The 17231-nt window shown below is 41.1% G+C and overlaps 1 protein-coding gene across 1 annotated transcript in view; it reads left to right on the top strand.

The window, feature by feature from the left end:
• LOC144752502 (intermembrane lipid transfer protein VPS13D-like) overlaps positions 1-17231 on the top strand; it is a 189641-nt gene that overhangs the window by 35954 nt on the left and 136456 nt on the right. The window contains exon 3 of the mRNA XM_078640411.1: positions 12963-13040. Coding sequence (XP_078496537.1) covers positions 12963-13040 — 78 coding nt within the window. The remainder of the gene's footprint in view (positions 1-12962; positions 13041-17231) is intronic.

Genomic DNA, 17231 nt, shown 5'->3' with positions numbered 1-17231 from the left:
TATAAGTTATTAAAGTTTTATAATCTTACTACTTTGTCGGAGTGCTATATATTTTTAATGTGACACATAATTGTAAAAACTTTGATGTACAAAGAGTCATCCCTGGAATCTTCCGCTTCAGGCTCGGTCCCCTCCCCAATCACAATACAGGATGGTTTTCAGATAATAGGAACGCGTCTGCTGTGACGGATCTCATCGAGTGTGGGCCTTGATCTACTATAACTCCTTTGAAGAGGGGTGATTCTTTACAGCTGGGGCCATAAACTACATCTGCAGGGCTAGCTGATACCCTAGGACCGGCCTGGACAATCGGACACAGAGGAAAAGGAGTGTCAGAGGGTGCGGTAGTGAATAGGGCGAAAGGGAGGTGTCGGGCGGGCACAGGGTGTGATTCTCAGGGAAGAGCAGCGCAGATGGGGGGAGGTTTATTACCCATGCATAAGACAGAGAGCGGGGGTGACCACTGCCTGGGGGAGATGCTTGCGAGGGTGGGGAGCCATGCTAAGGATCGACAGCGTGCACAGAGGGGGTCTGGTCAAGGCATCTAAAATGACTGCCGTGCACGACAAAAGTGTGGCATTTAAAAAAAGACAAGATGGCGCAGACAATGTTTTTCAACACTTCCTGATTTCCTTCGAATCGAACGTTAACAGACGTTGGGGCATATTACCAAAGTTAAGCGATATTTATCCCTAATGATGCTTAGCAACGATTTTTTTACCGCTAAGCATCGTCAGAAATTATCGCAGATAAACCTTGCTATTATCAAGGTTTATCGCAAATACGATAAAAACCGACCGCAATGCATTAATATCGCTGAAAACTCAGCGATATTCATGCATTACCGAGCTAATGCTCTTAGCCATGTTATCCACCTCCCATTGGATAACATGGCTAAGAACTGCTCAGGGCAGGTGCTAGCTTTTGGAGATATTCGCGCTTATCGCGAATATTTCCAAAAGTTGATAATAGGAGATAGCGATGTTAGCGACTGTTTCCAGTCGCTAACATCTTGGCATGCCCACTTTGCATGTCATTAGTGATAAATATCACTCACATGCAAAGTGGGGCCCAAGATGGTCGCTATCTCCTACTAGCCGTCGCTAACTGGTGTTAGCAACAGCTAGGTAATACAGATATAATTTTATCTCCGCGAAGCGGAGCGCTGTTACAGATATATATCTTGTTTTTGAACGTTAATTTCTCAAAATCCACTGAAGCACATATATTGAGACCTAGCAAATGCACATCGAGCTACCAGTCCCTACAATTTTGCCAAGTTTCGTGCAAATCCATTCAGCCGTTCGATTATTATTATTATTTTTTTTTTTTGCCCCGCGGGGCCCTTTTAAAACCTCCACATCAAACCTAAGAGGTCAAGGAGGATCTACTATGCCCCCTTATGGTCCTTTGCCCCTTCGCTTTGGCCTCCTCTTGTCTCTCGATCCTACCGAGAGACAAGATGGCGGCCGCTACGGACTGTTTGCAATGTTTACAGACGCCGGAGAACCAATCAGCTTCGCAAACCTCCGTTACGCGAAGCGGAGCGCTGTTACAGATATATATCTTTTTTTGAACGTTAATTTCTCAAAATCCACTGGAGCACATATATTGTGACCTAGCAAAGGCACATCGGGCTACCAGTCCCTAATATTTTACCAAGTTTCGTGCAAATCCATTCAGCCGTTCGATTATTATTATTATTTTTTTTTTTTGCCCCGCGGGGCCCTTTTAAAACCTCCACATCAAACCTAGGGGGTCAGCGAGGATCTACTATGCCCCCTTATGGTCATTTGCCCCTTCGCTTTGGCCTCCTCTTGTCTCTTGATCCTACCGAGAGACAAGATGGCGGCCGCTACGGACTGTTTGGAATGTTCACAGACGCCGGAGAACCAATCAGCTTCGCTTCACAAAGCTCCGTACCGCGAAAAGTCCGCGAACCGGAGCGCTGCCCGGTCCGCTGTTACAGATATATATCTTTTTTTGAACGTTAATTTCTCAAAATCCACTGGAGCACATATATTGAGACCTAGCAAAGGCACATCGGGCTACCAGTCCCTACAATTTTGCCAAGTTTCGTGCAAATCCATTCAGCCGTTCGGGCTAAAAGTGAGGCCAACTGCCCTATGGAAAACTCAATGTTAAAAACACGTTTTGGGACCCCCCTTTTTTCTCGGCCCCCCCTTGACGAACCCCCCCCAAATTTTCAAGGGCTGCTCAGAAACAAAATGTGCCATTTTCCTGAAAATTTCAGCCAATTCCGTCCACAAACGCCAAAGTTATTAGACATAGAATTTTCAAAAATCTCATAGAGAAAAAATCCTAACTATATATACCTACTGGCGACCGCCAGTAGGTAATATATATATATATGTATATATATATATATATATATATATATATATATATATACATACACACACACACACACAGAATTTTAAAGTATTATGTACTGATTATACAAAGGATTTTGAAAAGACCGGTGTTAGAAAGTAATAACATGCAAAGTGCAATAAAAAATTCCAACATACAAAATTTCATAGAAACAATACCAGGAAAATCGATACAAATTAAAAGAGCATTGGAAAAGTTAAGTTCGGCACATACCATTACTTTAGGAGGAAAGAAAAAACATTGGCGTGCTGATTGTACGTGATAGTTTAAACACACTGATCTAAAGGTGCCAATGCACACAGTGCAAAGAAGGACATTGAAAAATTACATGTTTTAGATGTTGTATATGGAGGTTATATCAATCACAATACATCTTTTCCTTAAGGAAAAATGACGACGTGCAAAGTGCAATTATACATACCAAAATCAATTTTCAGTAAAGCAATGCCAGGCAAATGATCAATACAAATTTAAAAAACATTGAAACACGTTTTTTAAAACATTGGCACATGTCATTTCATTAGGAGGAGAAAACAAGTATTTGCGAGCCGATTGCACATTGTATTTTAAAAATACTGGTCTTAAAAAATGATGACGTGTAAAGTGCAAAGAACTTCATGCAAACATTTCGTGATTTAAATCTTGTACATGAAGGTTACATAAATCACAATATCTCTCTCCCTTAGGGTCAGCGTCCCAAGTGCCTATTACTATTTGCAGCAGTAACCAGCTTAATCTCAGCAGTAACATTGTTCTCCTAACACAATGTGGGATATTCCAAATAAGATAAGGTTCTTTTTTCCCCCCACAAACAGCTATCTTGTATAACCACTTTTCTGTCATGGCATCTGCATAACAGCTTAACCCAGTTCAAACTTATTTTGAAGGAAGATTTTTTTGGATAACTTTTTAGAAAGGTTTTAGAGATTGGAAAACCACTAACATAATGTATCCCCAAAATTTCCTTAGCCTTTGAAAAGGAACAGAAGAATGCATTATTTTCCTAAAATGAGCATGTCCTATCTCAAGGTGGCACGTAATGACCCCGCTTACCCACTAAACTGGCAGTTTCCCCACCTCAGAACTGCTGCTAGGACTGTGACAAAAGTTGTCCGTACTCCAAACTCCAGATGTCGAACATGCGACGCTGCCATGGAGTTCAGATTGCAGATCTGATGCAAGATACGTCCTTTATATAAAAAAGCTTCAATACCTAAAATCCAGAACCTCGCAAGCATAATTTAAGGAAGGAGAAATTTTAACCCTGACTGATAATAAATGGCCAAAATGACTTCTGCCACAACTTTCGGATAATCGGTTTATAGCGCTAACTTGCGATATGACCTTACATAAACAGTGTTTTACATGATCGTATTCTCCAGAATTATTGTAGAAGATTTTACCTAAATAAGGTTGAAGTTGGGCGTTCTCCATCTTTTCATGCACTAGGAACCAATTAATCCCCACCCTCCCCGATTTAGGGCCCATCTTTCGAAAAGTCAGGGCCTTCCTTTCTTGAGATGTTTATTTTTAAGTAGTGTTCCTCTGCAGAATGTTCCAGTGCGCCATGGCACCTTTGAAGATCAACAGGGGTTAAATCCATCAAGACAACGTCGTCCATATAAAGAGGACAACAAATGTCCATATTGTCAACTTTTGGTGTATCCCCCTTTACCTTTCCTACCTTCCGCGGGAGATCATTAATTTAAAAAGAAAAATAACAAAAGCACCAAGAGGCAGCCTTGTGTCAGGCCATTATGCATCAGACTTTTTTGAGATAAATCACAGCTCCCACCCATCAGTACTTGACTCCATGTTGACGAATGAAGCACTACGACTAGCCTCAACAAATGAGAAGGGATACCAGATTGAAATAACTTTCTCCACAGCGTCCAACGATCACTTCATTCGAATGCAGAGTAGAAGACAATAAGGGTTGTGTACCCTGACATGCCCTGTGACTGGGATTTTCTATAATTACTGGTAGTACTGTGATGTTGTCTAATGTACTATTGTTATTTTGTGTTGCCCATTGTGAAGTGGGATTAATATACTTTTAGCAAACAGTTTGCCTACTGCATCTAATAATGCTATTTGCCTGTAGCTTGCTCGGGAGGATTATAGACCCTTTTCATATAGTGGCATGATAACTCTACCTTTCCAAACTGGGGGGGATATTTCCTGAGTGATAACAGTAATCAAATAATGGGCACGAAAGCTGCCCAAAGTGTATCCTCCTGTTTAATTATAAAGATCGGGATTTCATCCGGCCCTTTGCCCACAATGCTCTGGCACTCTTAATAAAACTCTCAATCTCCTGGACTGAGGGGGACCCATGCAGCTCAGACAAATCTGTGTCTTCTCTAAGATCCAGAGCGTCACTGGCCCTGGGATTAACAGCGTAAATATTGGAAAGATAATTTGTCCAGTCAGCATCAGGGATGGGAATTGCTTGTGCATTCATTTTGGATCGCAATACAGTGCGACTAAGAGCCAGTATTTTCTAAGATCGTTTGAAGCTGCTGTTTCTCTCAAATTAATCCATTTATTGTAGGCTGCCTTCTCCAATCTAGGGCCTTCTCTTCCATTTAAGTCGATACATTTCACCTTGTCTGGGAATAAAGAAGGCGGCAAATTGTTTCCTTATCAGCTGATTTATTTCCCGGTTTACTGCCTTGAAATTCTGCTTAATCTTTTATGTTACTCTGAATTTTCTCCTTTACCCGCCAAATTGGGGGAAAATTTCATAGCAGATTGTTTAATCCATACCTGCTATCTCCTCTGCACCATTGGTAACCTCCAGAAGTTTAAAACCTAGAGCCATTATGCGCCAGAGACCCAGAATGTATGTCATTCTATTTATTATATGCTACATCACCCCTCAAGCAAATCATGGCTTGGAGTCCTCCATTGTTAATTCAGCATTCATGCTCAAAATACAATAATCATGCAGTCTATATATGACTGCATATTTAAATTGGATCATGCTCCATACGTCTGATATGAAACAATCACGCAGTCAATCAAGGACTGGCCATGAGAAGAATAAAAGGTAAAAGATGAAGCGTATCATTCAGGATTCGCCCATTCAAAAACACACATTCATACATTCTAAGCGAGTCCAGCAGTAGAAAACCTAGCCTTTCTGTCCTAGTCTTCTAAACATCAATTCACCATTCTTATTCTAACCAGACACCTTCGACTTCTTGAAATCTAATTATGTTCCCTGCTCAGCAGGAATGACATCAGTACCTCTCTTGAGGAAGTAATCACAATGTTGCATTATTAGATTCACAATAATCATTGACCCAAAGGTAATTATTGAACTAGGGTCAGAGGCTGATGAATTTATATATACACATGTTCAATATCACTACTTTTTGCTTATTGAGCTTCTATTTAAAGGATACATTTCATTGTCAAACAATGTAACAATGTCAAATGTATTCATTTTAATTTCAGGTTCCAGACAACCACTAATTGAACAATAACAATCTTTCCCAAAAAACGGGTTGATTCGCTCGTGGGACAAAAACATTTGAACCATGATTTAGAAAACTTGAAGGCATCGGGTCTATCCAAGCTGATTCTCCCTGCCGTGAAACTGACGATGTATAAGGGACCATATTGCCATAGTTCTCTTAAGGGACCTTTTGGATAGACAGATCTCCATGTTGAACATTCTTATTTTCCAACCGTGCTTTAGAAGCCACTTCTTGACTTGCTAGTGCATCATGATCAATATTTGTAGAATCTAGACACTGTATATTTTCCCAGGCACCTGGCTGGACCCTAGATGAAAATCACAAAGCATCATGAGACACCAGCCGATTGGCCTGCAACGTTAAGATTTATGGATATCAACAGAAACTTTAGTCATGTCCACCTATGGTTTAGCAGCTTGACTTTGACTGTAGACAGTGTTAAGTCCCATGGTCAGGATATTGGCCGAAATAAAGGAGACAATAACGGACGGGGCTCAGAATTGTCCACAGCATGCACATTCTCAAATCAATTTTTTTTCGCATTTCGTTTCGTAATGCGCCTTTTCTTCTTGTATCTCCCTTTCTTTTGCTTTTTTCTTGGGGGTCTTTTTGGATTACACTCGCATTTTGTTCACCATTTGATAGGTCGAGAGCATCCATAGATATAGCTGAAGGCATTGCCACCGGCTTTGATGGAACCTTTCGCTTAGGCTCCTCGAATAATGATTTTAGGCAGTATACTTGCTCATACATTGACTTAAAGTTGTTGGAGCCTGCCATGCTTGTGGAGGCCTCTACCATACCAGATTTGCCCACTTGAACAGCAGCATTACTGACCTCAAATTGAGCGTCTGTTGCATTTTATTTCAATACCTTAACATTTTGTGGGTGCGTTCTAGCAATTCCAGGTGAAGTGAGATTTTGAATCCCCGTTAGTATTGAGTACAATATAATCAATGCATGGTCTGAGTTTGACACTGATTTTCCCAAGAGGGATAAAATAGCAGATAAGACTTTCTCAATACAAAGTAATGCCACTGATGGCACGTCTCCCCCACTAAGATTAGGGGGCTCCGGCTTCCACTGTAGACTAGATAAGATGAATATTTCACAATCTATACATTCCCCCATAGTGGTAGTGCTGCTATATAATATGGGCAAAGACGGACAAGTATTTGAGCATTGAGGAAGTAGCCCCAGGCCTACTCCTGGAGCTGTGATGGGGAACTTTAAGAGAACCTCCACCCCAATGGATTTCTCATAACCACCTCTTTATCCGGCAATGTAAAGTACTCCATCTTCCTTAGGTCAGATGAAACCACCTCCTGTTGGAAAGAAGGGCTTTGGAGACACTTAAGCAGGGCTTCCCCCTAGGTCTTTTCCTTGGGCAATATCCTGTGCCGGTGAGACTGGAGCAGGAATAGATTCCTTCATTCTCCCCACCTTCTCCTCCTTACCGGAGGATAGCCATAATAAAGCAGAACGCCCCCCCCCCCCTTCATTCTTGTTTATTAACCATCAATGGGTTGCTTATATTCATGCTCAGTTTGAGTGATGATTTAATTGACCCGAAGAGCTAACAAAAACTAGAGGGGAGCCTACGGCTTCTGTGACTTATGTATTCACCTTAGTGAAGAAATCGAAAATTTCTGGAAAATATTTAAAGTGTTGCAACTGGGATATTTTATTACGAGGAATTGTTTTTTTACCTGCAATGAATGATTTGACACGATTATACTCCCAGAGCGCAGTTTCTTCTGTGTCATCTTATCCAGAGCACACTAGAAAAATGGTTGGGGGCCTGCTACACCAGGCGGTTAAAGGGGAGGTGATGGGAGGTGTCAGGGCGACCACAAGATTCAATTTCCTGGTAGGCATGTGCAATCCCAACTAGTGAGTAACTGAGTAACCTTAGAATTTCTTCCAAAGTTTACTTGCCCGTTTTAGAAATCTGTAGCAGGGACCAATGCTCTGCACACATGTGGATTCTACGTGCTATATCGCACTGGATTAGACTCCCCATTCATCGCTCCTTCATGCCATACGGTGTCTACTAGGCTCTGCTGGTCTTTCCTGATGTTTCCTGGCATCTGATTGCTAATTCAAGGCTTTCGCTGCAGGAATCACCACGGCTCCAGCGGGGGACCAGGAAATCGCTACTCCTCAGACACCTCTTTTCTTTCCTTTCTCAAAATAGGGCCGGGGTCTTATCCCCCAGCTCACCCGTAAAGCAGTGTGGCCGTACATACTGCAACACGTTACCACCGCAGTCTCCACTGCCTCCGCTTGCTGCCCCACTTTCTGAATTGCAAAAGTACGTCACCAATTTGCATTGAAATTGCTCCATTATCTGATCCGTAGTATGCAAAACGAGGAATGTGGAAGAGGGGAGGATCAAAGATTAGGGGACCGTAATCACAAGCTGCACTTGCATCTAGCCCAGCCATGTCCTTGCCCGGTATTCACACCTTGACTCAGGCAGCTAACGCCACTTATGCAGCTGAGGACTGGTCCTCCCTTAATGAATTCCACCTGCTCCCCTACTGACTGACCACTGTCAACAGATATCTCTCAGATTGTCTCTAATCGGGGCGCAAATTGCCAAATCGCAAATTGCCAGGACCTCCAATCTTCCGGCTTCAGAGCTTTGGTGCTGGGCGTATCAGGCCGCCTTCCAAACCTCTGCTCAAGCCTGACTCTGCTTGTTTTTCATTAATTGTGCAATCTCTTTGTACTATAGTCCAACTGGTTAAAGTCACAAATAAGAATATGCTTCTTTAGGAAGAAAGCAAATTAACAGATTGGGTTCTGGGTTAGCTGTAACCGAGAACTTGGCTAAACTCGCCATTGATGAGATACAACACAGTAGTAACACATTGAAAAATAATTGTTAAGGATCTCAAATCATTCTAACTTATTTAATTTATTTAAGGAGCGTTCTGTAGCGCTAAAATGTCATCCTGAGGTCATTCAGATCATTAGGTGGTGGTAAAGCCATCCTAGATAAATAAAGTCCCAGCATCCACATACATGTTATTAGCTCAGTAAGATGCATTATACATGGATAGTCTGGGAGGACACCTGGGAAGACCAAAGAAGTGTAGATTGAGATGGTTTAATTAGGATTAAGTTCTGTTTTTTTTTTTAAGCATGTGGTTCTGTGGAAACAGTGCTATGTTGAGGTATCTATATAAACGTAGTTCTTTAATGTATTTTTTAAAATTCAATATATTTGATTGACCTCTTAAGACAGACTCATGTTCATTCCAGGTGCAACGGCCCTGGACTTCAAGTGATATTTTTAAATATTTGGGCTTACTCAGATCTTTTGAGGAACATAATTTGTAACAAGATTCTGCATGTACATACAACATTTTTCATGATGTGTTTTCTTTGTGCACTACATAATACATTAAACTTGGGCCTTTGCTTCAGAAGAAGCAAATGAAAGGATGTGAGGCAGGCTTCATTTTCTGTGGTCTCAATCCCTAAACAAGGAGAACCCCACACTGCCAGTTGAAGGGGGTTCTCTATTACACTGTAAATGAACAACAACCCTTGTTCACGCAATCGTTCAAAACTTATCAACTCCTAATGTCTCTAAACAGTAATTCCATCACAATTCCCAACCTATCATATTCTAGAGAATATCTCATCTTAGTCTCCATCGATGTAATCCTTATGCATGGTTTATGCATGCACGCAACTATTTTAGTTCAGAAACTCGTTTATTAATTTAGTGTTGCAGAAAGGGTAAATGGATATATACACATTAACGCATAACATTTCCATAAATAATATAATTCTTTTGTCTATTCTCACATCCCTCATTCAGGGCTACCTTCACTGTTGTTCTTTAGAAACACACATGTGCCAATATTGCAAAGTCTATGTTACGATCATCAGTCACTATTATCACATATGTAGACTGCTTATTGGTTAACATTTTATTATCTGTCTATGCATTTCTGTGCTATCCACCTTTCTCGGATGTCATCGAATTGCACACTTGATTTACACGGTACTGCTCCCTTACCTACAGAATAGTCATTTGGTTGAGGGATCTATTACTGGAAAAATGCGTAACTCTGTAGTTCAGAATCCTTTGTGTGTTCAATAAGGTTTCAAAAGTTCTGCCAGTTAGGGACATACTAGCTGCCTGATTTTTAATTTGTAATTCCATTTTCACTTCTCGTCTCTTAATGGCTGTGAGTGACTGAAAAATGTTTTACTGGCTCTCACAAGAATTACTGGTTTGGGAAAAAGTTATAAGCAGGAATTTGTAAACAGTTCTCGGTTGTATACTGCGTATGCTTGAAATTTAGGCACACTGTCGTAATGGTAGCTAAAATAGTTTAAAAAGAGTTCATAAGCATACTGAGGTCACATGTTAGAAACAAGGTTATAAGTCACTAAAGAGAGGTCATGTAAGAATCACACATTAGTAGTAAATCCACAAGTAGTTTTCTTGAATTTTTGCAGTTGAATGCTCGGTAAGCACTCTAACTTTTCTAATGGGAATTTCTTGCTTTATGACAAGAGTATTCTTATCTTTTTAGAGTGCAGGTGCCAGTAGGTTGTTTCTTTACTCGGTTTCCTACCTGCCAGAAAAAGAAAGCGTAATAGCAGCTCAGAAAACATATTTAGGTTTTTGGCAGCTTACTTCTCCTACCCTCCCCCTCAGTTCAGCAATATTCGACTGTAAACATTTAACACCACCAGAGTGCTTAGGGAGACTATAAACTGTGTGTTAAACCTGTCTTCCTTAGGGTGGTCTTTCCCAGACTTTTTGCCCTTTACCTCCTGTTTTTCCTGATTCTTTTTGTTAGCTTTAGGACTCTGAGCACTTTAACACTGCTAACCAGTGCTAAAGTGTATGCGCTTCTTCCCTAAACACGGTGACATTGGTGTATACATGATTGGCATATTTATTTTACTAGTAAGTCCCTTGTAAAGTGATATAACATATACCCAGGGCCTGGAAGTCAATGCTGGACTGCAGCACTAATTGTGCCACCCACATAAGTAGCCTTTCAAAACTATCTCAGACTTGACACCTCAGTGCCTGTGTTTACAGTTTACTGCCACTTCTACTTGGCCTTTAAAACTACTTGCCAAGCCTTAAACTAACTCCCCTTTCATTACCTATAAGGCACCCTAAGGTAGGCCCTAAGTAACCCTAGGACAGGGTGCTATGTAAGTAAAAGGTAGGACATTTACCATTATGTTTTATATGTCCTGGTAGTGATAAACAGCCTATTTCGTTTTTCGCTACTGTGAGGGCTGCTCCTCTAGTAGTCTAGCATTGGGAATTCTTTAGTTCCTTTTAAAGCTGTAATTCCAGATCAGAAAGAAGTAGGAGTGCCCATCTACATACATCTGCATTCTGATGGCCTTGCCTGGGCAGGATGGAAGGGAGGGCCTAACAGTTCACCTGAAAAGGCATTTTTCTGTCCCCAAACAAAGGTTTGATTACCTCCCACAGATAGCCTCACAGACAGGACTGGGTTGAAAGGAATACTTGTGCACTTCAGAGAGCTGCTTTGAAGTCACCCCCATTCTCATCAAAGTCACTTTTGTGTATAAGGACCGGGTCCCTGGCCCCCTAAAATCAGACACTACTGGACTTGTAACTGAAGCTCTGCCAGCAGAACTGCTGTGCTGCTTAAAGGACTCAAGTGGACTGCTGAGCTGGAAGGCCTGCTTTTCTGTGTGATGCCCTGCTGCTCTCTGACTCTTCTGAAGGAGAGCTGGTCTCTGCTTTCACTCCAAGTGATCTCCAAGGGCTTGTTGGCTTGCCTCCTGTTACTTGAGACTCAGGGATATCAAAGTCTGTACCCCTGCTCTTGGCTTACTAGAAGTGGTCCAGATACTTGTAACACAGAATTTGACGCATCTCCTGTCTGTGTGCTGCTGAACCAGCGCACCAACCTGGTTGCGGGTAAAAATTCGGCAGAACGGAACCAGCGCATTTGCCTTCAGAGATTGGCGTATCTGACAGCGTAGCATCGCCGCTGCAGCTTGGTGAAATCGATGCATTCCCTCGACTGCGTGGCATATTCCTACGCATCACTCGATGCCGGCACCCGTCTTTGGAACTGACGCATAGCCTTCACTGCATGGAGAAGATCGATGCATCTCGCTGTTTGCGACCAAGAAAGGTGCTTTGTTCACTGGGGCCTGGGTGGGTGCGGTAGCCGGCCAGCGCTCCACCATGGGATCAGTCCGAACTTTGACTTTGCCCCAGTCCAGCACGACCTAAAGTAACCTTTTTTTAGTGCTACTTGCTTCTAAGTGCTTTACTGCATTTATTCCTTTTAAATTCAGTATCTCAACTTCTTTCCATTGGAGTTTTGTCATTTTGGTCTTGTTTCATTCCGAATATAATAATGTATTTTTCTAAACCTGTGTCGAGTAGTTTTGTGGTGTATTCATTGTGTTACTGTGTGTGTGTGTGGGGGGGGGGGGTTTGCACAAATACTTTACACATTGCCCCTTTAGATATGCCTGACTGCTCTGTATCAAGCTACCAGAGGGTGAGCACAGGTTATTTATTAGTGTATATCTAGCTTACCCTGACTAGAGTGGTGGTTCCTGTCTGGCCTGGCTGCATATGTTAGCCAACCAGGAATCTCATTTCTAACACTGTGTCAAATAAATAACAAGTAGTAGTATATTGAGGAGTGTGCTTCAAAAAAGAAGTCTGGACCTGAGGATGACCTTGGAATCCATGCAATATCATCAACCTGCTCCCTCTTTAAAGGAATTGTTAATTGTGGGTAATGTCTAGCGTACCAGCTGTGTGATCCTGTAGAAAACATCTGCCCTGCAGATTTCTGCCAGAAGAGCACGAATGACAGTACTGTGCATCAGCCTTTAGGCCCATGTGCTTTTTCCATATCATTGCAATGCACCTAAACCTTGGTGCTTCCAGCCTTATTTTGCATAATACAGACTGAGGCAACATGGCGAAGGTCTCAAAAGTAACACATTATTACTGTCTATTTATTATACGTTTAAGACTTTTATGCTTATCAACATTACTTCATAGCTTTATAATTCAACATAATTTTTTTCTTGCAGGTGCTGTTGAATTAGAAAACCTTCCTTTAAAGAAAGATGCATTGAAAGAGTTGGAGTTGCCATTTGAAGTAAAAGCAGGTCAGTGGTCCAACAAAAAAATGACTCTTTGCCGCAGCTAGGAAGGATATGGTTCTGGGTATACTTAGGAATCCAAATTACTCGTAACCATAGGTACGAAGTGACTCTCAATATAGGAAAGATAATGGGCATAAAATGTTTGACCTCATTTTGTTCAGGACTCCCACTATCGATGTAAGGATGAGTAGCAGTATTTAAGATGTTAATACCTACGGACCTTTATGTCTTCCAGGGAATGATGTGCTCCTACCCAGGACAATATTTCAAGAGATTAATAGTTTGACCACTTTGTTATGTGCTAGGTTCCAGCCTATGATCAAATTGGGCATTCTTAGACTGATGTGTGAAAAGTGAGGGCTTGCTCTTACAGATTTTGAATCCTATTATCTTCTGGCTCAATTGCAGCATTTGCCAGTTTAGCTGGACACATCCCTAACTGTAAAGCAATGCATCTAGCTAGCTGTTTAATTGAAGTGGCCCTTGGGTCCCCATTTATTCCCCCCAAATCAAATATGCCCCAAATTGCTACTCTAGATGTCTCATTCATTGTAGATTTTGATGTATGGGATCTTTCCACATTTAGGCACACTTTAATAAGTGTGCCTAAATGGATGTGGGAGGATGTCGCACGATGGGAGACTTGTGCAATGGAAATTAGATTTTTAACATTTGAAGAAGTTTACAATGAATGTGGACTGCTGTCTTGCCAAACTTATGCTAGCTGGTAAGAGCTGCTCGTATCACCTGGGAAGGATTTTCTCAGAGACTACCCAATTCTCCTACTCTGATGGCGATGCATGCACTAACACAGGGAGGTTGATTGATCTGTACAATCTATAGAACATTTTTGCAATAATTCTCCTGTGGCCACTCTGCATGTACGAAAACAGTAGGAAAGAGATTTTGAAACACAAACAACAGATACTAAATGGACCAAGATGTTAGTCATGCGTAATGTCAGGTGTCATCTTATGCAATTAAAAATGTTACATAGAACATATTTAACTCTGTTATTGTTAAGTAAGACATACCCAACTAGATCATAAAACATTGGATTGTGGGTTTACATCCCAGGTCAAAAAATGGGAATATTTTGTTTAAAATTGTAGTCTTATTCTTTTTGCTACCCAAAGGTGCATACTGATCCATTGGTCGCAGGCTATATGTCCTTTGACTGACATGTGGAAAGAATGGTTGGCCGCTGACGAGACACGTGTCTGCAGTTAGATCTGATGATAAGTTGGAGGAAGATCTGCATTATTGGAGAGAAAAGACTAATAGTATGCTAGACAATGACAATGACTTTGATCTTCTCTGATGAAGTAATATTCCTGAACAGTGTAGTTATAGCCTTGTCTTAATCGATGAGCAAACATGTGGATAATCTGCTGTAGTCCTTACTGAGCACTTGTAATATGAACTTGGATTTTGATTAGATAATCAATGATGTGCTAAATACAAAAAAAATATAACATGCATGGTATTGCAATCACTGTCTGGTAGTGTAAGCACCTGTCAAATGTAAGAAAAATGTTGAATTCTTAAAAAAATATATATAAACATTAAATCACAAAAATCTGCTTCACTGACTCTGCTATTTGTTTTTCAGCCATGCAGCATCAGTCATTCTTTAAATCACAGTCCCAAAGTGCACACTAGTAAAGTCTTTTGCCAAAGGGCAAAATCCTCTTCAAAATACGGACCATGTTGATCAACTTGTCACCTATTCCCATCCTAGCCATGACCTTGAATAGGTATTCCCACGCCAGTTGATTAAAGGCTTTCTCTGCATCAATGGAGAGGGCCACTGTTTCTTCCTTTCATTTCTGGTTTGCATGTTGACCGGTGGATTTTGTGGTCAATAACTTCTCTTAGACAAATCCTGCTCGGGATTTAGATTGTCATAAGTACTTTACATATAGATTGGATAGGGTTTACCCATAGGCTATTTTAATTCTCTTTCCCTGTCTTTTGTATTCTTACAATCAACACAAAAGTGCTCCCTCCAAAACAGAGGTTGAGCCCGCCCAGTATTGGTAGTTTTACCAGGCAAGGACTCATTGATGAAACATGCCAGACACGTTTGTGGTTACGAGACCTTTTTAAAAAGCAAGGATTCTTTTTCTTTCTGGGTAGGTTAAAGGTTTCACTTAATTCTTTTGTGGAAGCTCCTTTTTGGTTCTTAAGACATTATTTGGGGAAGATGAGCTGACCTTCCTAATCGCTTTTCTTTCTCTCCCCTCTTGTTAAGATTACATTAGTAACAGCCTGCCTACTTTTTTCCATTGTTCATAATATTTATGCCTAATGGATTCTAAAACATTTCTGCTTTGTGGGAGAAGTGTACATTTAATTCATACTTTGCTTTAGTCAACAGTCAAAGAGTGTCTTCTGAGGGGGGAGATTGTCTATGTAGGTGTTTTAGGTCTCCAACTTCTTTTTGTTCCTTGAGTTTCTTCTTATGATGTGCTCCCTTACTAATCATTATGCCGCTCATGTAAGGTTTTTCTGAGGCCTATAGTGTCTGGTCTGAAGTTACACAGTTTTCATTTAAGACTAAAAAAGTCCTTGGCCTGGTCATTCAAAGCCTTTCTCTCTTTGGGATGATTATAGATAGGTGTGTTCATTTGCCATATCCTTGCCTTTGGGGGTGTAATTCAGAGATTTGGAGATCTCAATATTGGTGCATTTTTGTAAAGGTCAGCTGGTCAGATTTGGCAAGCATACACATTAAGGAGAAGTGCTGTTTTTACAAAAAAAGTCTATTCTTATTTTGGTTTTGTTTGGACAAGACAAATAGATGTACTCACCACTGGTAGGGTAGATAATGCGCCAGAAGTCTCTTGTGCTACGATCTGCCATCAGATATTTTAGCATATTCCTATGTTACTAATATTTGGTTTCCCAGATCTAGAACTGGGTATTGCATTTACCATAATGCAACGAGGTGAACTGTGCTGGGATGAGAGGCAACGTGCTCCCTCCCCCCTTGTGTTTAAAAGGATCCCTTGAGACAATAAGCTTATTAGCCCGCCTGAGATACACCTGAGTGCCTGTGGAGTGGTACTATGACCTGTGAAGACTTGACTCCAGATGACTTTTCTCTGCTCTGTACTACTTCTGCTCTCTACTGATGAAGGGCTAAACCCAGAAACACTTGTCTAGAGATGCACCAACTTTGGAGAAAAACGACAACAACTTTGAAGTAAGCGTACTGCATTTACCAGAATACAATGGAGTGAGTTGTGCTAGGATGAGATTCAGTGTGTTCCCTCCCTCCTTGAGTTTAAAAGTCTCCCTTGAGTCGATGAGTGGACAAGCTCATCCGGGATGCACCTGTTTGCCTGTGGAGTGGTACTGTGACCTTGAAGACTTGGGCAGCATTTCAGCAACACCAGTTGACCTCTGTCTGCTCTCCACTACTTCTACTCTCTACCACACCTATCTAGAGATAACAGCATTACCTGCACCAACCTTAGTGAAAAACTACAGCAACTTTGAATTAAGCATACTGCGTTTACCAGAATGCAATTGGGTGAACTGTGCTGAGATGAGATGCAGTGCTCCCTCTCCCGTATCTGTTTAAATAAAGTCTTTGTTTATACGACCGATTTTTAAAGCTCCCTTATTATATTTGGTTGTGGATATTATTTTTACGCTTTTACAGTACAGTTAATTGTAGGCAGAGGTGACTCCCAGGTTCTTAAAGGGACACGTATCTTATTTTCTTTACTCTTAATGTAAACCTATTTGGCTACATTTTTATCTTCATGTATCCAATTTTAAAGGCATTTTGCTTAACACATCCTGCAACCTAGCTCAATTCAGACAGTCTATGGCAACATTATGGACATTCAGAAGAATAATGACATCTCGGATAGACTTCTATTGTCTGTGAATTTGCCTGAACTCTGGGATAAAGGCATGCTACAGTGTTTTGTATTTGGAAGGATAACTATGCAGAAAGGTGTTTCTGGGGTCCTTGCTAGCAGATAGGAATTAGCCAAGCATTTATGTCTTCAGTGAAGATTCCTACAATGCAGAACCAGGACAAGTAAGTAGCCTTTTCTTGCAACCCACTCTCCTATTCTTCTTGAGTGTCTTCCTGTTTATTAAAACATTATAGAGAAACCATGTATCAGAAATGTAAAATAATGTAAAGAATAGGTATTTTCCCTAAAAAAGATCTGC

This window comes from Lissotriton helveticus, chromosome 5_1 (assembly GCF_964261635.1).
Source record: "Lissotriton helveticus chromosome 5_1, aLisHel1.1, whole genome shotgun sequence".
Taxonomy (NCBI): Eukaryota; Metazoa; Chordata; class Amphibia; order Caudata; family Salamandridae; genus Lissotriton; species Lissotriton helveticus.
The sequence above is the reverse complement of the archived record's forward strand: the minus strand, read 5'-3'. Positions and strand labels throughout refer to the sequence as shown.